At 42.9% G+C, this 25,493-nt stretch overlaps 1 protein-coding gene across 3 annotated transcripts in view; it reads left to right on the forward strand.

Moving 5' to 3' along the window:
- ahsa1b (AHA1, activator of heat shock protein ATPase homolog 1b) overlaps positions 1-25,493 on the forward strand; it is a 52,271-nt gene that overhangs the window by 3,429 nt on the left and 23,349 nt on the right. For 2 of the 3 annotated variants that reach the window (XM_059649019.1, XM_059649020.1), the window contains 3 exons: positions 12,320-12,417; positions 23,182-23,372; positions 25,347-25,429. In XM_059649019.1, coding sequence (XP_059505002.1) covers positions 12,338-12,417; positions 23,182-23,372; positions 25,347-25,429 — 354 coding nt within the window. In that variant the 5' untranslated portion in view covers positions 12,320-12,337. Of the gene's footprint in view, positions 1-11,398; positions 11,677-12,319; positions 12,418-23,181; positions 23,373-25,346; positions 25,430-25,493 lie in introns of those variants that run through there. The other variant, XM_059649021.1, reaches the window with a different exon arrangement.

Raw genomic sequence — 25,493 nt, forward strand, 5'->3', positions numbered from 1 at the left:
GTTGGCTGACATCCTTTTTGTCACATTTGATTTTTGTATGAACCTCCAAACCTGTATTCATGCTATTGCTAAGAGCACCTATTTCTTACTTAGTAGCAACATCTGACTTTACCGTTCTTGAGTAAACATACGTATGAGTTAGGAGCAATATTTGGGAAGGCGATGATGTCATGGTATTATCCAGAGACCCAGATAATGATCTGGGGACTTGGTTCGAATCCTGCCATGGCAGATGATGGAATTTGAACCCCATAAAATATCTGGAATTAACAGTCTAATGATGAGCATGAAGCCATTGCTGATTGTCGGAAAAATCCATCTGGTTCACTAATGTCCTTTAGGGAAAGAAACTGCCATCCTAACCTGGTCTGGCCTACACGCGACTCCAGATCCACACAGCAGTACGGTTGGCTCTTAACTGTCCTCTGGACAATTAAGGATGGGCAATAAATGCTGCCTGGTCAGTGATGCCTGCATCCCGTTAAAGAAAAAAAAATTGTTTTATATTTTATTGTTTCATGGGGTGTGGGCATCTGTAGCATTGCCAGCATGTGTTGTCTCTCCCCAATTGCCCTTGAACTGAATGACTTGCTATGTCATTTCAGAGTCAACCACATTGCTCTGGGTAGATGTCATATGCTGAGATATTTGTATCATCGATAGCCACAGGTGAGGTGCTAGAATACTGAAGTTTAGCTCACATTGTGCCAGAGATGATAAGGAGAAGCCAGGGCACTATAGACCAGTGAGCCTGACATTACTGGTAGGCAAGTTGTTGGACAGATTCCTGAGGTTTTACATGTGTTTGAAAGGCAAGGACGGATTGGGGGTAGTCTACATGGGTTTTATGCATCGAAAATTATGTTTCACTAACTTTATTCAGTTTTTTGAAGAAGTAATGAAGAGGATTGACAAGGGCAGAGCAGTGGTTGTGACCCATATTGACTTCAATAAGGCATTTGATAAGATTCCTCATGGTAGACTGGTTAGCAAGGTTAGATCACACGGAATACAGGGAGAACTAGCTATTTGGATATATAACTGTTTCAAAGGTAAAGACAGAGGGTGGTGGTGGAAGGTTACTTTTCAGACTGGAGGCCTGCGTTTAGTGGTGTGCCACAAGGATCAGTACTGGGTTCACTGCTTTTTGTCATTTATAGCAATGATTTGGATGGGAACGTAGAAGGTATGGTATAGTAAGCTTGCAGATAACACCAAAATTGGAGGTGTAGCAGTCAGCGAAGAAGGTTATCTTAGAATACCATGGGACCTTGATCAGATGGGCTAATGGGCAGAGGAGTAATTTAGATAAACAGGTGGTGGTGCATTTTGGAAAGGCAAATCAGGGCAGGACTTATACGCTTAATGGTAAGGTCATAGGGAGTGTTGCTGTGCAAAGAGACCTTTGAGTGCAGGTTCATAGTTCTTTGAAAGTGGAGTTGCAGGTAGATAGCACAGTGCAGAACGCGTTTGGCATAATTGTCTTTATCGGTCAGTGCATTGAATCTAGGAGTTGGGAGGTCATGTGGCTGTATAGGACATTGGTTTGGCCACTTTAGGAGTATTGTGTGCAATTCCGGTCTCCCTTCTATAGGAAGGATGTTGTGAAACTTGAAAGGGTTCAGAAAAGATTTATGAGGATGTTGCCAGGCTTGGAGGGTTTGAGCTCTAGGGAAAGGCTGAGTAGCTGGGGCTATTTTCCTTGGAGTGTTGGATGGGTGACATTATTGAAGTTTATAAAATCAGGAGGGGCATGGAAAAGGTAAATAGGCAAGGTCTTCTCCCCAGGGTGGGAGTGTCCAAAACCCTAGGGCATAGGTTTAAAGTGAGAGGGGAAAGGTTTAAAGTGAGAGGGGAAAGATTTAAAAGGGACCTAAGGGGGAACTTTTTCATGCAAGGGGTGGTGCATAAATGGGATGAGCTAATGGAGGAAGTGACGATGGCTGGTGCGATTACAACATTTAAAAGGTACCTGGATGGGTATATGGGTAGGAAGGGTTTAGAGGATTATGGGCCAAAAGCTAGCAAATGGGACTAGATTATACAGAGTATCTGGTTGGCATGGACAAGTTGGACTTAAGGGTCTGTTTCGTGCTGCTTATCTCTATGATTCTATAGGCCAGACCAGGTAAGGACAGTCAATTTCCATCTCTAAGAGAATTCAGATTTTTTTTTACAACTATCGCAAATAGTTTCATGTTATCATGATGTTACCATTTTATAGTCCAGATTTGTTGATTGAATTTAAGTTTCACCAGCTACCATAGTGGGATTTGAACCCATGGCCCTATAGCATTAGCTGTATCTAGATTATCTAGATTATTAGTCTAGTGATGGCACAAGATGGCACCTATTAGGCCATTCAGTTGATTTGATGTGACTTCAATTCAACACTACCACCTAGCCAAATGAAATAATGACTCCTTTGTCAGTCAAGAATCTATCTACTTCTGCCTTAAAATTGTTCAATGATCAAGGGAAGCGAGGTTTAAAGACTCTCAGCCCTCTAAGCAAAAAATATCCTCACCAACTCATTTTTAAATTGGAGACCCCTGATTTCTGAACTGTGCCCCCTAGTTCTGGTCTCTCCCACTAGGGAAAACATCCTTTTAACATCCATCCTGTCAAGTCTCCTCATGGCTCACATCAATTCTAGCCTCCAAGCCTGCCTTGATCTCTTCCTACTTGCCTACCATTGCAACAGGTCCAAGGCAGACACCATCTCCCTGGTCCCACACTCATCCCTGGAACATTTGGATGACAAGGATTCCTACATCAGGCTCCTACGTATCGACTGTAACTCTATTATAATTCCAACCAAACTCCGAGATCTAGGTCTCTGCTCTGCTCACTGCAACTGGATCCTCGACTTTGTGACCCACAGACTGCAATCAATGAGAACAGATAACAATACCTCCCCCACCAGCACCTCACGGCCTCACAAGGCTGTGTACTCAGCCCCTTGCTACACTCCCTATACACTCATGACTGTGTGGCCTAGTATCATCCTAATTCCACCTATAAATTTGCTGGCAACAATATCATTGTAGGCTGGATCTCAAACAGTGACAGGACAGAATACAGGAAAGAAATACAGCACTCGGTGGGATGGTGTAAATGTAACAATCTCTCCTTCAACGTCAGCAAAATGAAAGAGCTGGTCATTGACCTCAGGAAGTGAGATAGAGGGCATGCCCCTTTCTACATTATTGGAACTGAATCATAGAATCCCTACAGTGTGGGGACAGGCCCTTCAGCCCAACAAGTCCACATCGACTCTCAGAGCATCCCACCCAGATTCTTCCCCTATAAGCCACCTAATCTCCACATCCCTGAACACTATGGGTACTTTAGCATGGCCAATCCACCTAGCCTGCACATTTTTGGATTGTGGGAGGAAACCCACGCACACACAGGGAGAATGTGCAAGCTCCACACAGACAGTCGCCCGATGGTGGAATGGAACATGGGTCCCTGGCGCTGTAAGGCAGCAGTGCTAACCACTGAGCCAACATGTGCCCAAAGATGGAGATGGTCAGGAGCATCAAGCTCCGAGGAGTGATAATCATCAACAATCCGTCCTGGTCCACCCCCATTGATGCTACAGTCAGGAAAGCACAACAGTGCCTTTACTTCCGCAGAAAGTGAAAGGAAATTCGGCATGTCTTTAAAGACACTTACCAACTTTAATAGATACACCATAGGAAGCATTCTATCCAGATGCACAGCTTGGTATGGCAACTGCTCTGCCCAGGACTGTAAGAAACCACAGAGTTGTGAACACAGCCCAATTCATGACATAAGCCGAGCTTCCATCCATTGATTCCATCTATACTTCTCACTGCCTTGGAAATGCAACCAACATAATCATACATCTCTCCCACTCCAATTATAATCTCTTCCAACCTCTTCTGTGGGATAGAAGATATGAAAGCTTAAACACTTGGACCTTAAACACAGACTCAAGAACAGCTTCTTCGTCACAGTCATTAGATTCCAGCTCTCTCAAATTTTAAATTAAATGTTGATCTTGCTCTTTCTGCACCTCCTCTGTAGCCGTAACATTGTATTCTTTGCTCTGTTCTATCAGCAAATGCACTTTGTATGCAATGATCTATCTGAATGCAGGCAAAACATAACTTTTCACTGTGTATCTAGGCACATGTGACAATAATAAATCAAATCAGGATCGTATGTTTCAAAAAGATTGCCTTTCACTCTTCTAAACTCCAAAGATGTCCGGCTTATATCAACTCATCAGATGCTGAAACCTTAAATCATGCCTGTACTATCTCTAAATATGATCATTCAAACCCTCTCCTGGCTGGTCTCCCACATTTTATCCGCTAGAAACTTGATTTTGTCCAGAGCTCCACTGCCTATGTCTTCAGTCACACCACGTCATATTCCCCATCAGCCCTGTGCTTCACTGTCTCCAAGTCAAGCAGCATCCTGATTTTGAAATTCTCAGTGTCCTTTTCAAATCCTTCATGCCTCATCCCTCCATATCTCTGTAACCCCCACTAGCTACAGTTCCCTCCAGGAAATCTAATGTCTTCTAATTTTGACCTTGTGAACCTCCATGATGTTAATTACAATACAGTTATTGACTGTGCCTGCAGTTGCCAAAGCCCTAGGCTTTGGAATTTCCTCCCGACATCTTTCCATCTTTCTATCTGACATTCCTCCTTTTACATTCTCCTTAAAGCCTATCTCTTTGACCATTTTTTTTGTCATCTGACCTGATAATTCCTTAAGTGGCTCAGTGTCATTTGATTTAATAATACTACTGTGAAGCACCTTACTTGGGATATTTCATTAAAGTTGTTATGTAAATATAAACTCTAGTTGCTAAGGTGTAGAGCTGCATGAACAGAGCAGGCAAAGCAGCATCAGAAGAGCAGGAAAGCTGACGATTCGGGCCGAGAACCTTCCTCAGAAATGGGGGAGGGGAAGGAGGTTCTGAAATAAATAGGGAGGGGGAGGTGGATTGAAGATGGATAAAGGAGGAGAGGTGGAGAGGAGACAGGCAGGTCAAAGAGGCGGGGGTGGAGCCAATAAAGGTGAGTGTAGGTGGGGAGTTAGGGAGGGGATAGGTCAGTCCAGGGAGGACGAACAGGTCAAGCAAGTGGGATGAGGCTAGTAGATAGGAGATGGGGTTGGGGCTTGAGGTGGGAGGGGAGGCTAGGTGGGAGGAAGGACAGATTAGGGAGGCGGGGACAAGCTGGGCTGGTTTTGGGATGTAGTTGGGGGAAGGGAGATTTTGAAGCTTGTGAAGTCCACATCGATACCATTTGGCTGCAGGGTTCCCAAGCAAAATATGAGGTGCTGTTCCTGCAACCTTTGGGTGGCATCGTTGTGGCACTGCAGGAGGCACAGAATGGACAAGTTGTCTGAGGAATGGGAGGGGGAGTTGAAATGGTTCACGACTGGGAGGTGCAGTTGTTCAGTGTGAACCGAGCGTAGGTGTTCTGCAAAGCGGTCCCCAAGCCTCCATTTGGTTTCCCCGATGTAGGGGAGGCCAAAATGGGAACAGCGGATACAGTATGCCACATTAGCAGATGTGCAGGTGAACATCTGCTTGATGTCTTCTTGGGGCCTGGGATGGGGGTGAGGGGGGAGGTGTAGGGGCAGGTGTAGCACTTCCTGCTGTTGCAGGGACAAGTGCCGGGTGTGGTGGGGCTGGAGGGGAGTGTGGCAGGTACAAGGGAGTCACGGAGAGAGTGGTCCCTCCGGAAGGTAAATAAGGGTGGGGAAGGAAAAATGTGTTTAGTGGTGGGGTCGGATTGCAGATGACGGAAGTGTCAGAGGATGATGTGTTGGATCCGGAGGTTGGTCGGGTGGTACGTGAGGACGAGGGGGATTCTGTTTTGGTTGTTTTTGCAGGGAGGGGGTGTGAGGGATGAGTTGCGGGAAATGCAGGAGACACAGTCGAGGGTGTTCTCGACCACTGAGGTGGGGAAGTTGTGGACCTTGAAAAACAAGGACATCTGAGATGTTCGGGAGTGGAATGCCTCATCCTGGGAGCAGATGTGGCAGAGGCAAAGGAATTGGGAAGAGGTGATGGCATTTTTGCAGGAAGGTGGGTGGGACGAGGTTTATATGAGGTAGCTGTGGGAGTTGATGGCCTTGAAATGGATATCAATTTCCAGGTGGTTGCCAGAGATGGAAACAGAGAGGTCCAGGAAGGAGAGAGAGGTAACAGAGATGGTCCAGGTGAACTTAAGGTTGGGGTGGAAGGTGTTGGTGAAGTGGATGAATTGTTCGAGCGCCTTGTGGGAGCACGAGGCAGCGCCAATACAGTCATCAATGTAACGGAAGAAGAGGTGGGATTTAGGGCCAGTGTAGCTACGGAAGAGGGATTGTTCCACATAGCCTACAAAGAGGCAGGCATAGCTTGGGCCCATACGGGTACCCATGGCCACCCCTTTTGTCTTTAGGAAGTAGGAGAAATTGAAAGAGAAGTTGTTAAGGATGAGGACGAGTTCAGCTAAGTGGATGCAGGTCAGCGGAGGGGGACTGGTTGGGCCTGTGGGACAGGAAGAAGCAGGGGGCCTTTAGGCCATCTGCATGGGGAATGCACGTGTTTGGGGACAGGATGTCCGTGGTAAAGATGAGGTGTTGGGGACCAGGGAATTGGAAGATTTGGAGGGGGTGGAGGGCATGGTTAGTGTCACGGATATAGGTAGGGAGTTCGTGGACCAAGGGGGAGAAAATGGAGTTGAGATAGGTGGAGATAAGTTCGGTGGGACAGGAGCAGGCGGAGACAATGGATCGACCAGGGCAGTCAGGTTGTTGGATTTTGGGAAGGAGATAGAAGCGAACAGTGCGGGATTGGGAACAATGAGGTTGGAGGCTGTGGATGGGAGATCACCTTAGGTGATGAGGTTGGTTTGGGAGATGACATTTTGGTGGTTGGGGGTGGGGTCAGTGATCAAGGAGGCGGTAGGAGGTGATGTCGGAGAGTTGGTGCCTGGCCTCAGTGATGTAGAATTTAGTGCACCATACTACAACTGTGCGTCCCTTGTCTGTGGGTTTTATGGTGTGGTTGGGATTAGAGCAGAGGGCTGCACGTTCTGTGGGGGAGAGGTTGGAGTGGGTGAGAGGGGTGGAGAGGTTGAGGTGATTGATGTCTCGACGGCAGTTAGAGATGAAGAGGTCGAGAGAGGGTAGGAGGCCTTGGGGTGGTGTCCAGGAGGAGGGGGTGTCTTGGAAGTGGGAGAAGGGGTCAGTAGAGGGAGGATTAGGCTCACAATTGAAGAAGTAAGCGCAGAGGCGGAAGAAAAACTGTTCAGCATCCAAATGTGAGCAGTATTCGTTGATGTTAGGGTGAAGGGGGACAAAAAATGAGCCCCTTACTGAGAACTGACCATTCGTTCTCAGTAAGGGAGAGGTTTGGGGGGATGATGAAGACTTGGCAGGGCTGGGTGTTACTGTCGCCTCTGGAGTTGCTGGCTGTGGAGGTGGTGGGTGCAGCGACATTGGCCTCAGCGGTAGGCGGAGCGGTGTAGGCGGTGGGAGGAGTGGAGTCGGTCGGTATGTCCTGAATGTTGGTTGTGGTGGCAGCAGCAGTGTCAGCAGGTGCATCCTTGATGTTAAAAAAAATCTTTTGCATGGCAGATTGTTAGGTTCTGGAATGCACTGCCGGATAGTGAGACAGATTTGTCTGTAATTTCAAAAAACAATTGATAATCATCCGAAGAGAGAGTTTTTGACGGATGTGGGGAATGGGTAGTGGGACGAATTGTCCTTGCAGTAAGTAACATAAACTTGATTGAATGGCCTCCGAATGCTGTAATCAATCTATAGCACAATTTTATATGGGAAATAGGAACAAATGGACCTGGGTTATCCTGTACTGACGCAAAACCTTGAAGTAAGCAGGAAAACATTGCTAAAAATGAGTACAGAATCTCTGCCTTTTTGAAATCTAGGCACATAATATAAAAACAAGGAAGTTATGCCAACATTTTATAATGTACTAACATAAGAATGTAGGCACTAAAGGCTACTTCATTATCCAGTATGGTTATGCTGATATTTTACTGCAACTTTCCATTTTCCTTACTTCCATGACACACAAACAAATGTATCTTTCAGCCTTGAGCAATTTAGATTTCAGCAAAGAGGACAAAGGGATTGATTAAGAAAGGAAAAATAGAGTACAAGAGTAAACTTGCAGGGAACAATCAAACTGAATGTAAAAGCATCCAGCAGTTTGTGACAAGAACAAGGTCAGTGAAGACAGATGTAGATCCCTTACTATCAGAAACAGGGGAAGTTATAATGGGGAACAAAGAAATGGCAGAGCAATCAAATACATAATTTGTTTCCTACTTCACAAAGGAGACACAAGTAATGTTACAAAAACATTGGGAACACATAATCTAGTGAGAGAGAGGAACTAAAGGAAACTTGTATTAGTAGGTAAATGGTGTTGAGGAAATTTATGAGAATAAAGTTAAACAAATCCACTGAGCCCAACAATCTGCAATACAGACAAGATAACAAAGTGTGAAGCTGGATGAACACAGCAGGCCAAGCAGCATCTCAGGAGCACAAAAGCTGACGTTTCGGGCCTAGACCCTTCATCAGAGAGGAATTGGCCCCAGAAATAGAGGATGCATTGCTGATCATCTGAAAATTCTCTAGACTCTGGAACAGTTCCTATGGATTGGAGGGCAGCCAATGTAACTCCACTATTTAAAAAGAAGGTAGAAGGAAAACATGGAATTATAGAATGGTCAGCCTGACATCAATAATCAGGAAAATGCTCACATCCATTATAAGTGGCAGAACACTTGGAAAACAATGACAGGGACAGTTGTGGATTTATGAAAGGGAAATCATGTTTGCCAAAGCTACTAGAATTTTTCAGATTTATGGTTGATTATTGGGTGGATGTGGTTGACTTGGACTTTCAGAAGGCATCTGATAAAGTCCAATTTAAGAGATGAGCGTGTAAAAATTTAGTGCATGAGATTAGGTTAATATACTGACATGGATAGACAGTAGTCTGGCAAACATGAAACAAAGAGTAAGAATAAATCAGTCATTTTCTGAGTGGCTGTGGGATACTGCAGGGATCTAGGCTTAGGTGCTGACTATTCACAATATGTCAATGGTTTAGATGAGGGAACTAAACGTAATAACTCGATATATATAATGACAGAAAGTTGGGTGGGAGGGGGAAGCTGTGAAGAGGATGCAAAGATGCTTCATTGTGATTTGGACAAATTGAATGAGTGGGAAAAAATCACATGTAGTATAATGTGGATAATTGTAAGGTTAAAGATACTTTGGCACCAAAAACAGGAAAGTAGGTTATTATCTGAATGGTGATAGATCGGGAAAGGGAGACATGCAACAAGACCAGAGTGTCCTTCCAAACTAGTTGCAAATTAAACATTCAGATGCAGTAGGCAGTGAGGAGGCAAATTGTACGTTGGCTTTCGTTGAGTATTTGAGTACAGAAGCAGTGATATCTCGCTGCAATTGTATAGGACCATGGTGACACCACACTTAAGAGTATTGTGGGCAGCTTTGGTCTCCTTATCAAAGGAGGCATGTTGAAGATATAGATTGAGTGCAACGAATATTTACCACAATGATTCCTGGGATTGACTGACTGACTTCTTGTTGTCACATGTACCGAGATACAGTGAAAAGTGTTGTTTTGCATGCTATACTGGCAGATCGTACCATGCAAAGTGTATCAGGGTAGCAGAACAGAGTACAGAATACTAAGTTACAGCTGCGGAGAGAGCGAGATTGGGATTCACATTTGAGAGGCCAATTCAGAACTCTGATAACAGCTTGGAAGATGCTGTTCTTGAATCTATTTGTGCACGTATTGTAACTTTATATCTTCTGGCTGACTGAAGAAGATGGAAGAGTGTTTAATGGGATGGGAAGGGTCTTTGATTATTGATTATTTTGGCCATTTTCCAAAATCAGCCCCTCTCATCCCCACCTCCTTGACCTGTCCATCTTCCCTCCCTCCACACTGACCAACCCCATCCCAACTCCCTACCTACACTCACCTGTACTGGCTTCAACCCCGCCTCCTTGACCTGGCCATCATGTCTCCACCTATCAGCTCCTCTACCACTTTCTATCGTTGTCATCCCCCTATTTATTTCAGATCCCTCTTCCCCTCCCCCATTTCTGAAGGAGGGTCTAGACCCAAAACATCAGCTTTCCTGCTCTTCTGATGCTGTCTGGCCTGCTACGTTCATCTTACTATCTTTGATGTGGTTTACATGATGGACTGTGTTTACAACTCTCTTCCAATTCATTCAGTAAATGGAAAAGCCCAGGGGAAAATTGATGCACGGAGAGATCTAGGTGTTCGGGTCCATTGTACCCTGCCGCTGGCAAAGCAGGTCGATAGAGTGGTCAAGAAGGCATACAGCACGCTTTCATTCATCAGACTGGGTATTGAATATAAGAGTTGGCAGGTCATGTTGCAGTTGTATAAGACTTTGGTTCGACCACATTTGGCATACTGCATACAGTTCTGGTTGCCACATTACCAAAAGGATGTGGATGCTTCGGAGAGGGTGCGGAAGAGATTCACCAGGATGTCTCCTGGTATGGAGGGCATTAGCTATGAAGAGAGGTTGAGTAGATTAGGATTACATTAGAAAGACAGAGGTTGAGGGGGGACCTGATTGAGGTCTGCAAAATCATGAGAGGTATAGACCGGGTGGATAGCACCCTCAATCACTGGGGGTCACGATTTCAAGGTGAGAGGAGATATGCGTGGACAGTTCTTTACGCAGAGGATGGTGGGTGCCTGGAATGTGTTGCGGTAGAGATGGGCACTATAGCTTCATTTAAGATGTATCTAGACAGATACATGAATGGGCAGGGAGAAGAGGGAAATAGATCCTTGAAAAATAGGTGACAAGTTTAGACAGATGATCTGATTCGTCACAGGCTGGGAGGGCCGAATGGCCTGTTCCTGTAATGTAATTTTCTTTGTTCCTCTCCACACCGGCCAAAGTGTCTCCAACAATTTCTGTTTCGGTTTGTTTCAGTGAAAATATGCATTTTTTAATGAAACAGCTTCAAATGAGACGACTAAATGACTAGGTTTCCAATTAGTATACTGAATACAGAATCCGTAGATATCTGAATTATTTCTCAATACCAAAGTAGTCAATGTCTACCCCACACAATCGATGTAGAAATGCAGTATTTCCAATAAAGCCTGTCTATTCTAACCCTTGCTTGTTTGAAGACTGGCGCGCACGATGGACTGAAGGACCTCCTCGTTCCATGCCGTAAAGACTCTATGAAGAGCTGAATACTATGGACTTTCTAAATCACAACGAATATCCAATTACAGCTTCACAAGGAGCTTGTTCCGGAAACTAACTATCCAGAAAGTTCCACACAATGACGTCCGTTCTTCCAGCATTTTCTAAAACAGCCGACGTCCACGGATCAAAAATAAAACGAACACAGCCAGCGATTACGATCACAGATCAGACAATTTATAACAAAAAATAGTGAAATTTTATATAGTATTTCAGCTAACCGATTAAAACAGGCAATAAAGGGAAAAGAACCATGTAAACATTCAATAAAACGACGAACGGCCCACAGAGGAATGTAGGGTATCTGGGAAGGAGCGGGGCGGACGTGCGTTACTGTCAAGACAATTAAGTGGTGAGCATGGCAGTGAGGGAGTGAATCGTCGGTGTCATAACCATGTGGGTGTTGGAAGCGGGTGGGAAATGCGGGGCAGAGATAATGGGAATTGCACTGATAGAGTCCAGGCCCGAAACGTCAGCTTTTGTGCTCCTGAGATGCTGCTTGGCCTGCTGTGTTCATCCAGCTCCACACTTTGTTATCTGGGAATGCGGGGCAGATGTATGTTGGCATCATGATAATAGCGGGTGAGTGGGGAAGGACACTGCGGGGCGGAAGTGGTGGTGGCGTCATCGGCGAGCAGTTTGCAGTGCGGATAAAGGGAGGGGAGTGGGGGACCCGCCCCTACCCAACCGGCGCTGTTGACGTCACGGCTTTCTAGCATGTTCTGACGGCGACCGGATAAAGACTCGAGGAGAGAGGTTGCGGGACGTTTTGGCGAAGAGTCTGTTTGGCCGGGGTTTATAACCTGTGGCCTTGGGCTGTGTGTTGATTCGCATTCCTAAACCCCCGCCCACATCACCACACTTTCATTCTTATTTTGCCCCATTACCCCAAAATCTGACTTGAAATACCATCTGCCGGTCTTCCTATAGCTGCGGTATTGGAGTCCTCGCTGCCGCCGGTTTAATTCATTTGTCTCGTTTGCCACCTTCCCCAGCCGCTCTGACCTGTCACTATGGCCAAGTGGGGACAGGGAGACCCGCGATGGATCGTGGAGGAGCGGGCCGATGCCACGAATGTCAATAACTGGCATTGGTAAGGATACTGTTAACCCCCTATTTTCTCTCTCTATATATATCTATCTTTGTTTCTCCTGTGCTCTGTATCTGTCCCTTGTTCTCTTGCTATTTTTAATCTTCCGTTTCCCTCCTCTGCACCCCATTTATCCTCTTCTGTCCCTTGCTCCCTATTCTTTCTTCTGCCTTCACCCCCTCCGCCCCACTTTTTGCTCCCTATTTCCCTGCTTTTTCTTTACCACTTGCTCCCTATTCTTCACCCTTTCCCTCTCCAATATCCTTCACCTTTTTTGTTCCAACGTGATAGTGTGCATAGCTGTTTAACTCCTTCAGGTTTAATGCTTCCTCCTGACCAATGGAGAAACCTTTACTTGGCAAAGTTCAACATGCTTTGTCACACTTATTGTATTTGATTTAACAATTCTGCTAGCCTGTAGAGGACTGTTTTGCTAGCTGTCATATTTTCTATATATAAAACTTGCTGGGCTCTGTGCCATCGTGTTGCTTAATATAACGAGTGAGATTGGAATCTAAATTTTCTCTCTTCCCCCATCCCCTTCTTCCATAGTACTCCAACCACCCACTCATTTCATCCACACCCCAGTGGCTAGTAAGGGATTAAGTTTTTGTATGTGTTTGGTTTAAGCTTTCTTCAGTAATACTTGTCAAATCTTCAAACGGGCTTAATATTGAAATGTTTGAATCAATGAAGGAGGTAATAGTAAAACATTTTGGGAATCATAATGAAGCAAAGGCAGTGTAAAACTCCATGAAAAGGAAATTGTATCTGGCTAATAAATTCTTTTGAAGAAGTGTCAACCAGGTTGGATAGAGGGGAACTGGGAGATGTGTTGTGTTTGGAGAAGATGTCGACAAGGTACCTCACATAAAGTTAAGCTGTAGGTAAGAGCTCGCTGTGTTGGAAGTAAAATTATTGACATTCAATAGTGAATTGTCTAATATGCAGGAAACAGTGAGTGGTAATAAGTGATCTTTCTAGGGTGGTGATCTGTGACCAGAGTTCAACAGTGATCAGTGCTGGGACCACGTTGTTTGCGATGTACGTCAGTCACTTGGAAGAAAGAAGCAAACGTACTGTAGCTGGATTTGCAAAATCCAAAATAATCCAAAAGGAACAAAAATAGGTGGAAAGGCAATTTTGAGCAGGATACAAGAGGTTTAGCAAGATATCAATTAGTTAAGGCAGTGAGCAAAAAGTTGGTAAGTGGAGCATTGTGTGGAATAATGTGAATATTTCTTATTTCAAAGTGGAGAATGAGAACATATGATTTAAATGGAGAAAAACTGCAACACAAGGGTCTTGCACATACTTGTACATGAAACAGAAAGCTAGCACAGAAGTGCAGTAGGTAATCAGTGCTAAAGGAATGATGGCCCTTGTTTCAAGAGTAGGGAAGCCTTACAGTAACTGTACATGTGCTGGTGAAATCATATGTGGAATACTGTGAGCAGTTTTGTTCCTTTTATTTAAAGAAAATCATTCCATTGGAGATAAGAGAAAGGTTGCTGTAGATGATCCCTAGTGTGGAGGGATTGTCTTTCAGCCAAGATTATGCAGGTTGGGACTCCTCTCACCGGAGTTTAGAAAAATGAGATGATCGCATTATAATAAAAGATTCCTAAGGGGCTTGAGGGGATGTTTGTCCCTTGGGAGAACCTATGATTAGAGAGCATAGTATCAGACTAAAGGCAGGCCAATTTCAGATCGATTATAAGGAGAAATTTTGAGGGTTGAGAGCTCGGGCAGAGTCCTTGTGTATTTTTCAGGCTCAGATAGATATATAGATTCTTGATCAATCAGGGAATTGACGGTTACTGGGAAAAGGTGCGAAAATGGACATGAAATTTTCTGTTAACCAGAATTCTGTGAATGGCCTAGACCTATTTTCATTCATTCATTCATTCATGGAATGTTGATGTAACTGGCTGGTCACTCAAGACACCAGTGGTGAACTGTCTTCTTGAATTGTAGTCCATGTGCTGTAGGATGACGCACGGTTCCCTTAGGGAATTCCTGGATTTTGACCCAGTGACACTGAAGGAATGGTAATATAGTTCCTTGAAAGGAAACTTGCAGATGGTGGTGATCGCATGTATCTGTTGACCTTGCCCTTGCCCTTGTCCATGGAAGGGGTTGTGGGTTTGTAAAGTTCTTTTCTTTTTAAAGAGTTTTTATGAATTTCTGCAATGCTTCTTGTAGATGGTACACACTGCTGTCACTGAGTGTCGGTAGGGTGGAGTGAATGTTTGTGGATATGGTCCCAGTCATGTGGGCTGCTGTGTCCTGGATGGTGTCAGACTGAACCCATCTAGGCAAGTGGGGCATATGCCACCACACTCCTGACTTGCACCTTCTAGATGGCCAACAGGCTTTGGGGAATCAAAGGTGTGGTACTCCCTGTAGTATTGTAGATTCTGAACTGTTTTCATAGCTGCTGTATCTATAAGATGAGTCCAGTTAAGTTTTTGGTCAAAGATAAACCCAAAGGATGTTGATGGTAGGGTGTTCAGTGATTAGTCAGACCAAGCCTGTATATTGTCCAGATCTTATTGCATTTTAATATGGGCTCCTTCAGTATCTGAAGAGTTGCGATCACTGCTGAATAATGTGCGCTCATTGGTGAACAGCCCCACTTCCTGCTGATGATAGAGGCAAGATGAAGCAGCTGAAGATGGTTTGGCCTAGGAAACCAGGTATAACTTCAACTAGAGTTTGCCCCCGCATACCCTGATTTTAGTTTTTCTAGGCTACTGTATCCCACAGTACCGCCACCTGTGCTGGTGGGGAAAGAATATGTCTGGTGATGGTGGAGTTTGGGACATTGTACGGTATGATTCTTTGAGTTTGATTATCAGTCTGTTGCTTAACCAGTCTGTGAGTCAGCTCCCCTAATTTAGGCACTATCTGCCAGATGTTAGTAAGTAATAGTTTGCAGGGCCAAACAGCCTTTTCTGGCATTCTTTTCTGATGCTTAGGTTGCTACGAGGTGGTCAATCCAGTTTCTTTTCTTTGTAGAGACTTCATAGCAATTGATATGAGTGAGTGGCTTGCTAGGCTATTTGAGGACAGATGAGAGCCAACACATGGCTGTGAGTGAGCCTTATGGGTTTTTCTAACAGTTGACATTCATCACCGGTCATCAATAGGTTCTTAATTACTGATGTTTTTATTCAATTCAGATTCCATTATCTGTCATGGTGGGATTCGAACCTGGTGTCCAATACATGAGCCGAGTTTCTGGATTAATAATCTTGTGGTTTTAAATACTACAAGCTGGCATATGGAAGATCCAAGTCTGGTATTCTATCAGTTTCTTAAAAGTAGGACAGGGTTCAATACTGAAGCCAGAAATGATAAATTCTCAGGGCTCATTTTGGATGTGTTGCCATATCTTGTCCTTCACAGTAACCTGCAGCTGTCTTGATCATAGATTAGTGGAGATGGAAAGGTTTTACAAGTATACTTAGTTGGCAGTGGACTGCATGCTGTTTTTAAATAGAATCAAGATAGCTGTAAAATAACCTTCCTTTGGTTTGTTTGTACAGTTAATTGCCTCCTCTCTCACCTTCTTGTGTTTTTAGTAAGTGCCCTAGTTTTGAAGTGAGCCAAGAAATGATGTGAATGAGTATGTATATTGAGGAGGAGATAAACTATCCATGTTTCAAAATAGAATACTGTAGTTGCTGTAAATCCACTGTACGCATGGGTCATTATGTTTGTTCAAGATTGAGCTGGAAAGATTTTTAAATTAGTTTCGGAATAGAGGGTTATAGGAAAAAGTTGAGTTGAGGATTATCTGATCATATCATTGAATGGTGGAGCAGTCTTAATTGGCTGAATGGCCTAGGTCTCCTCCCATGCGATATGGTCTTGTGGAGAGAAAGAAGATAATAGTTCAGGTGTTTGATCAGATGTTCCCATGTTGGGGTGTTTCTGGCACATTTTTATTATAAGCTTATATATTCCTGATAATCTCCTTATGACCTTGGGTTTTGTTTATTGTTTTTCCCTCTCATGGCCAGTGACTTGGTTTGGTTAGCAAGACAATGGCAGTTGTGAAATTGGAAATGTTTTCTGTCCTTTAATGTCTTAAGCAGTATTAGTTGATAAGGATATCATTGGCAGATATGAAATGAGGCATTGTGTATGAAGAAATTTAGGGATGCGCAAATTGTTTGTTTTTGGTGTGTGGGGTTGGGGGGTGTGGTGGTGGAAGGGAAAGTTGGCAGTAAATTACATGAGTGAAAGAAACACCAGGAATCTGATTTCTAAGTGAATCTGGTGGCTTGCTATTGATTCTCTTCTATCAAATCTTTGACATGCTTGTGCCACTTGCTTATGATGAGTGGATAAGTAACCAGACCTCCTGTTTGGAAAAGGATGATGGAGGTAAGCTTAGGATGGGGAAAGATGCATGTCAGTACTTTTTTTTCCTGTAAACTGTATATATCACTCAATCTACTGAGGGGGTACCTTGAAGGTACTGATGGGTGCCAGTCTCAATTATTATATCTTATTGGATGTTCTGAGATGTCATCTTTAGTTGTGAGTAAAGAGGATACTTATTTTCTTTTCAATATGAGGGAAAACAAAAGTTGATTGCAGCTTAACTCCCAAGACCACAAAATTGAACTGTGCTCTTTCTTTAGTTAAAATCTTCTTGAGCTGATCCTAATGCCCTGTTCTCTCCTCAGTCTTCATCAGTTTATTAAACATTACTGTTCTAAGAAAGTTGTAATTGTAGCATAGCAAATTTATGTATGGCTTCACTTAAGAGTACAGAGCATGAATATTGCTGGCGAGGCATGTAACAAAAATTTCATCTTGAATTTGCCGCGATAAATGTACATGCCAGGTTTCAAATTATCATAAGGTTTGTGAGTTGGTGATGGTTTGCTGATGTATTGCCATGACATAGGCAACAGGGCAATACAGGATTCTTGAAGCTTGAATATGTTAGTTCTGTTTGCAGAGAACAGATTGTTGCATATGAAATGTCATTTCCTGCAAATGTAAATGGACCACGTCGTGAACTCAACTGATTATTCCCAATTGGTATTTAGTGTGCTGTTGTCAGTTATTTTGGAGGTGCTGTCCAGTTAGTCATAAGTCATACAGCAAGGAAACAGGTCCTTTTGTCCAACTCGTCCATGTAGTTCATATTTCCCAAAACTAAACTCATTTTTTCTGAGATAGCAGGAGCTGCCGATGCTGGAGAATCTGAGAGAACACGGTGTGAAGCTGGATGAACACAGCAGGCCAAGCAGGAAAGTTACAGAGATAGAAGAAGAAGAATAGTCCCGAACCGAAACATCAAATGTTCCTGCTGATCCGTTCCGGCATTTGGCCTATACCTCACTACACCTTTCCTAGCCCTGTACCCGCCTTTATTTTCAAATGTTGCAACCATATATGCATCTGGCAGTTTATTCCATTTGTACATCACCTTTACCACCTACTGTGTGAAAACATTGCCCCTCTACCTGTCCCTTTTAAATCTTTTCCCTCTCATCATAAACCTGTGCCGTCTAGTTTGGAACTCCCCCCTAGCCTAGGGAAAAAGACCTTTTCTGTTTACCTTATCTATACCCCTCAACATTTTGTAAACATCTATAAGGTCAGCTGTCAACCTCCTACACTTAAGTGGAGAAAAGTCCCAGCCTCTCCTTACAACTCAAGCCTTCTAGTTCTGGTAACATCTTTGTAAGTCTTTTCTGCATCCATTCCAATTTAACAATATCCTCCCTATAGAAAAGTGACCAGAATTGTAATAGTCAGTTCTACTATAATGCAATATTTGTGCTCAGCACAACATTGCATTATAGAATATCACACTATAGCATGCTTGGTAACATCCTCAGTGCAGCCTCTGAAGCGTTGATGTGTTTTCCTGCCTGGATTTTAAACTCTGGGGTCCGTCGCAATGGATTGCCTCACTTCCAGGTTTCCTCCATAGTGAAACGTATATGGCGTCGAGTTCAATGCGTTTATTAATAGCATGCTTTGTGGAGTGCCATGCTTTCAGAAATTCTTGTGCTTGTCTCTACCTAGCCTGTCACAGAATCTTGGTGTAGTCCCAGTCGAAATTGTGGTTCTCCGTGTCTGTGTTGATTGAGATGAGTGAGTATTGGTCGTGTCTTTTTGTAGCCAGTTGTTGTTCATGTACTCTTGTTAGTTTCCTCCCTGTTTGTCCACTGTAGTATTTCTCACAGTCTCTGCAGGGGATCTTTTAGACGACATTGGGCCTGTCCTTGACAGGGATGGGTGGGTCTTTAGTTTGGGTAAGCACTTGTCGTGGGGTTGATGTTGGCTTGGGTGCCACTCTGATGCCCAGTGGTCATAGAAGTCTTGTGGTGAGTTCTGACATGTTCCTGATGTAGGGTAGTGTGATGAGTGTGCTGGGGCATGTAGAATCTTGATGATGTTCCTGTAGGCATCTCCTGACCCAGTTCTTTGGATATCCATTATCCTTGAACACTTGGAAGAGGTATTCCTCCTCCTCTTGGTGTAGCTCCATGTTGCTGCAGTGTGTTGTTGCCCTTTGTGTATCTAATAATACAATAAAAATTAAATTAACACCTTACCTTGAAAAAATGTCAAGATGACTTGATGGGAGAGGAGGTTTTGAGTTTGTTCAGTTGTTAATGTAGGAGTGAAGGATCGTCTTCATCTCCACCACCCCCCCTCCCCCAACCACCACCTTCAATAATAAGCTTTAAAAGCTGCTACTACACCCTGGGTTAAAGGAGAGAGCTTGTTTGAGGATAGAAATACCACTTGGATGCTTTCAGAAAGGTCACCAATGGTAGAAGGATGGCTTTGTCCTTGCATTTTTGTGTGTAACATGGCAGAGTTTGCAAAAAAAATGAAAATCACAGAGTACTGTATCTGTCCCAAAGTGCTTCACAACAAAGTCTGCGAAATGATCACTGGTGCCAGTGCAGAGACTCTTTCAGTGCTAACATTGCACATGCTCAGGACAAAGTCTGTGAAACGATTGTGTTATGTTGACATGCGCTCTGTGAACCAATGTAACTGTTTTAGAAATAATGGGAACTGCAGATGCTGGAGATTCCAAGATAATAAAATGTGAGGCTGGATGAACACAGCAGGCCAAGCAGCATCTCGGGAGCACAAAGACGTTCTGATGAAGGGTCTAGGCCCGAAACGTCAGCTTTTGTGCTCCTGAGATGCTGCTTGGCCTGCTGTGTTCATCCAGCCTCACATTTTATTAACTGTTTTAGAAGTAGTGTTCCCCTATTCATCAGTCATGTCATAACATGCTGGAACATGTTATAGCAGAAGTGACCTCTAATATCCTGTACAGCCCCACAATTTCATTCCCAATTCCTTTACTCAATGGGGTCTGAGCAGTGAAGGCAAGCGTGCCAAGCACTTTCGCCACCTGGTCTACCTATGACGCTATTTTCAAGGAGCGATGTGATTTGAACCCCTGGGTTTTGCTGTTTGACAACACTCCCCAGTGCCCTGCCATTAACTGTCTTAGTCCTACCCTATGTCTTACCAAAATGCCACGCTTTGAATTTATCTAAATGGAATACCATCTTCCATTGTTCGGCCCATTGACCCAGCTGATCAAGATCCCATTGTGCTCTTGCATAACCTTCATCACTGTCCACTGTAACACCATTTTTTTTTGTCATCCGCAAACTTGCTAACCATGTTTCCTGAGTTCTCATCCAAATTGTTTATGTAAATGACAGTCAACAGTGCAGCCAGCATGGATCCCTGCAGAATGCTGCTGGTCACAGGCTTCCAGTCCAAAACATAACACTCTACTACAGCCCTCTGACTTGTACCTTCGATCAAATTTTGTATCCAATTGACTAGCTCTTGATGAATGCATGCAATCTAACTTCACTAACCAATCTATCATGGTTTGGCTTTATTTTTGCGAGCATGCACTGAGTCTGATTTACTGAAGTAATATGTTGTTTGATTTGATCAGTTAATGACCTGTATACCATTGCTCAGCTGTGTGTGCTAAACAGAACATCTTTTTTAGTCTGGCAGCAGTATGAAATGGCTTTTGTGTTGTTGAAATTTTGAGCTCTTGCCTTTCCAGTGTAACTTGAAGTGGACCAGGCAATGTTCAGGCCCAAAAGTGACAGCCTTTTGACCTGTTGATTTTAATTTAGTTTGACTTATTATTGTCACATGCACCAGTATAGTGGGAAGTAATGTTTTGTGTTCTATCCAGACAAATCATTGCCTTACATAAGTATATCAGGGTAATAGAACAGAATGCAGTGTTGATGGTGCAGAGAAAGATTAATGTGAGAGCTCTGTTCATGACTCTGGTAGTATTGGGGAAGAAGCTGTTCTTAAATCTGTTGGTGTTCTCAAACATTTTTATTTTATCTGCCTGGTGGAACGGATATAACTGGGGTGGAAGGGGCCTTTGATTTATATTGGCTGTTTTCCTGAGGCAGAGGGAAGTGGAGATAGAATCAGTGGAAAGAGGTGTTTTTTTTTGTATTCCCTCTGTATTACACAAAGGCAACAACCTGATCCAGGATAGATATTTGCAATATTTCTTGGCAAGCTTGCACGTCCTATCAGCAATCTTTCTTCCTGCTGCATGAATTATTTTCATCGTTTATAAATTCTGCATTCTTGCATTTGGCCTAGTGAGTGCAAGTTGAAGGGCTTTGCACCCTAGTCTTTCAGCAGTAGTGTGATCCTGATTGACTGAAGTAAGTTGACAGACTGCACATGAGAATTTTAAAGTAAAGGCAGTTAAATTAGCTTGCGTTTGAAGCAGAAGGAAAGGTCTAATGAGGAAAATAAAATACTGTTGCCTTAGATAGATTAAGATTGGCTGAAATCATGGTAAAGCTGAGTTAAGCAGTGCTCTGCTTACAGCAACACAGGCTGCATTTTTATTTTACAAACCTGCTTCCATGTACTTTGTTTTAAATTTGTTCATGGTATTTAGATGTCTAGCTAATAACCTTTAATTGTGCTTGAGGTTGATATTGAACTATCTCTTTTGAGAGAGTAGGTATGTACACCCAAGATGCTGTTAAGTGGGGAGTTTGCGCCAGCAACAGCAAAGGAACGGCAAAACATTGCTAGGACAGAATTGTGTACATTTTGGAGTTCAATCTGTAGTTGAATTCTAATGCATCAGCTGCCCTTGCCTTTCTAAGTGATGTAGGTCATGTGCTTGTAAGGTGATGTCAAAAGGAGCTTTATGGCTACAGTGCATCTTTCAGAAGGTGCACACTTGTTACTGCCAAGAGTTTAGGGTACACGTTGACTTGGGTCTTACAATTAAAGTTAATTGCAGTTATAGACTGAGTTGCAAAGTTACAAGATCTGAAATTGGCCTTATTAATGCTTTCACAAATTTCTCAATCTAAGCTTGCTTCATAAAATCAGTAGTAGTTTAGTTGATCCACCTCTGGGTACCAACTTGCAATACTGGTTGACTGGGTGTGTGTGTTTTTCCTCCATCAGTTGACTGAAGTTCTTCTGAACTATATTCCTTTCTTGTGCACCAAGCTGCTGAGAATCTCTGCTTCTTAATCTTTGTTTGCCAACTAACCATTGTGCACACTAGTTACGTTGTTAATGCATGCACTGGACATGTTCAGTTTTGGATTAGATGAACAGTGTATACCAAATTTATGCTATGTTTCTTTAGAAGTAATGGGCATCTTAATGTCACTACTTTTTACTCTGTAAATCATCTGACCTGGTGATCACTTTATAAGAACATGTCAGTGTTTCTGTTTAGTGGCAATAATTTGACACCAACGAAATCATTTATGCCTGGTTAGGAGTATGAAATATCAACTCCCAGTGGTTTCACATAATTCCAAATGTCCCAGCTGATAAGTCTGAAAGTTCAGGGAACAAGATTCAAAGCCTACCAATATCTTTAACTAAAAGAGCCGTATTTGATTGCACAATAATTATTGATGCTATAACAAATTAGCTGAAGTTACTTCCAGGAGATCAGTGTTTTTTTTTAAGAATCTCACTTTTTAAAATTAATTTATCGAGTATTAAAATTAAGATTGCAGAGTACCAATGCAAGATGTTACTAGATGCACAAGTTACAACAAAGCATGAAAACTCAAAGTAACTGCAAAATTAATATGTATTACTTACTGGAGTCTATCGGCTTCGTTGGCTGGCTGGCTAGTTTGCAATGCAGAGTTGGGTCAGTGTGGATTTGAGTCCCGCACTGGCTGCAGTTACCATGAACAGCTTTCCTACCCAACTTCCCCCTCACCTGAGGCATGGTGACCCTTGGGTCAGCAGTTATCTCTCTTTAATGAGACCACAGTGACATTCTCTTTTTAACCACTTCTAGGTTAGTGAAATTAAACCAGTTTAAAACACAGCTATGTCTTTGAGTCAAAGTATTTTTCCAATTTCATTTCTGTAAAATTTTCATTAGCTTGAGCTTATAGCAACTGTAAAACTACAAACACATGACTGTACTTTTGATCTGGGCAAATTGGCTATTTTTGCCATGTTTTACAACTAGCCCCAAACAAAATGACTTGTATAAACTGACAGGTTATTGTGGTTTTCCAGGATATCAAGTATGTACTTTCTGTACTTGAACATTATGCAGGGTGAGGTATTATGTTTATTTAGGAAATGTTGCACTTGTATTTGGTGAAAGATGATTGCTTCAAAGCTAGCATGTACGGTGGAAGCTTATAATCTGATTTGACTTATTAACCTGTTGAAAATCAAGTTGACATTCAAATTCATCAACAGGACTGAAAGAGATGCCTCGAATTGGTCCATAGATAAGCTCAAGTCACTGTTGCTGGCAATCACTGTAGAAAATGAAGAGGGTATGTGCACAGTGACAGAGGTGACCAAGACTGATGGTGAAGCTTCAATTAATAACAGAAAAGGAAAACTGATTTTCTTCTTTGAGTGGAACATCCAGATGTCATGGACAGGTGAGTATAAAGAAACTTATTTTGAGACTTGACCAAAGTGATTCATCCCATCTACAAAGAGTAGTCAGGTAATACAATTAAGAAAAGTTTGAGTCTTACCTGTTAACTGACTTTGGTCATGGCAGTGATCCCTTTTGAAAGGATAGGAAATTGGCTTGCTGAAAGAAGACAGAGGGCGGTAGTTGATGGGAAATGTTCATCCTGGAGACCGATGACGAGTGGTGTACCGCAAGGGTCGGCGTTGGGTCCACTGCTGTTTGTTATTTTTATAAATGACCTGGTTGAGGGCGTAGAAGGATGGGTTAGTAAATTTGCAGACGACACTAAGGTCGGTGGAGTTGTGGATAGTGACGAAGGATGCTGTAGGTTGCAGAGAGACATAGATAAGCTGCAGAGCTGGGCTGAGAGGTGGCAAATGGAGTTTCATGCAGACAAGTGTGAGGTGATGCACTTTGGTAGGAGTAACCGGAAGGCAAAGTACAGGGCTAATGGTAAGATTCTTAGTAGTGTAGATGAGCAGAGAGATCTCGGTGTCCGTGTACACGGATCCTTGAAAGTTGCCACCCAGGTTGACAGGGCTGTTAAGAAGGCATCCAGTGTTTTAGCTTTTATTATTAGAGGGATCGAGTTCCGGAACCAAGAGGTTATGGTGAAGCTGTACAAAACTCTGGTGCGGCCGCACCTGGAGTATTGCGTACAGTTCTGGTCACCGCATTATAAGATGGATGTGGAAACTTTGGAAAGGGTGCAGAAGAGATTTACTAGGATGTTGCCTGGTATGGAGGGAAGGTCTTACGAGGAAAGGCTGAGGGACTTGAGGCTGTTTTCATTAGAAAGAAGAAGGTTGAGAGGTGACTCACTTGAAATATATAAAATAATCAGAGGGTTAGATAGGGTGGATAGGGAGAGCCTTTTTCCTAGGATGGAGACGGCGAGCACGAGGGGGCTTTAAATTGACGGGTGAAAGATATAGGACAGATGTCAGAGGTAGTTTCTTTACTCAGAATAGTAAGGGAATGGAACGCTTTGCCTGCAACGGTAGTAGATTTGCCAACTTTAGGTACATTTAAGTCGTCATTGGATAAGCATATGGACGTACGTGGAATAGTGTAGGTGAGATGGGTGAGATCGGTATGACAGGTCGGCACAACATCGAGGGCCGAAGGGCCTGTACTGTGCTGTAATGTTCTATGTAATTCTATGAAACAGCCAGCATCTTATTCTTCTTACTCACTCATCAATAACTTGAAATGGAAATGAGTGTGAATATCAATGAAGGCACAATTTTACTTATGGTAATGTGGCTCCTGAATAATAACCATGCTTTTGTGTTGTTATTAGATGACAAAAATCTGTGGAACGGTAACTTCACAAAAAGTCTTGTGTGTGGAAGGCTGAATGAATGATTTAGAAGATTAGGATGAGGGGTTTATATTTTCATCAATATTGCAGGCCCATCTTTCATGTTGACAAGTGTAGCTGAGAATTCGAGTATAGAGTCAAAATTACAAAAACACAATTGATTTTAAAATTGCATTTGAGGATGAGGCTTTCCAGTTAAATAACCGAAAAAAAAACAGACCCTGTTATTTTAGTGGCCTGAATAGCCTTTTCTATACCAGGTCTGCAAGTTATACTTCCAGTTTTTCAGTCTGCTGAAAAGTGTCTTCTGATGTCTTTTTTTTTGTATGCATAAACAAAATATTTAACCAAACACTCCATATACATTGGACTTCCCATTTCAAGTAGTGTGAAACTGGTGCAGTAAATACTTTGGGGGGGGGGGAGAAATAGAAATTTTTCAGTTTGGAAAAATGGGATGTTGGCTTTTTTGCCTTTATGCATTTATCCATATCAAATGAATAATAACCTAGCTAAGCTTCCTTTATTTTGTTTCGCTTCCATCATCTGCTGGACTTTATAGTAATATTGGTGGAAATTTTATGAACTAAATTATCTTTATCTTTGTTGTAGGAACTTCAAAAACTGGAATTAAATATAAAGGAACTGTGGAGATACCAAACCTCTCGGATGAAAATGATATTGATGATGTAGACGTAAGTTTATATATTATTGTTGTTTGTATACCAGACTAAATTGAACTGCTCTTCAAAGAATCAG

Source organism: Stegostoma tigrinum, chromosome 10 (assembly GCF_030684315.1).
Source record: "Stegostoma tigrinum isolate sSteTig4 chromosome 10, sSteTig4.hap1, whole genome shotgun sequence".
NCBI classification, from domain to species: domain Eukaryota; kingdom Metazoa; phylum Chordata; class Chondrichthyes; order Orectolobiformes; family Stegostomatidae; genus Stegostoma; species Stegostoma tigrinum.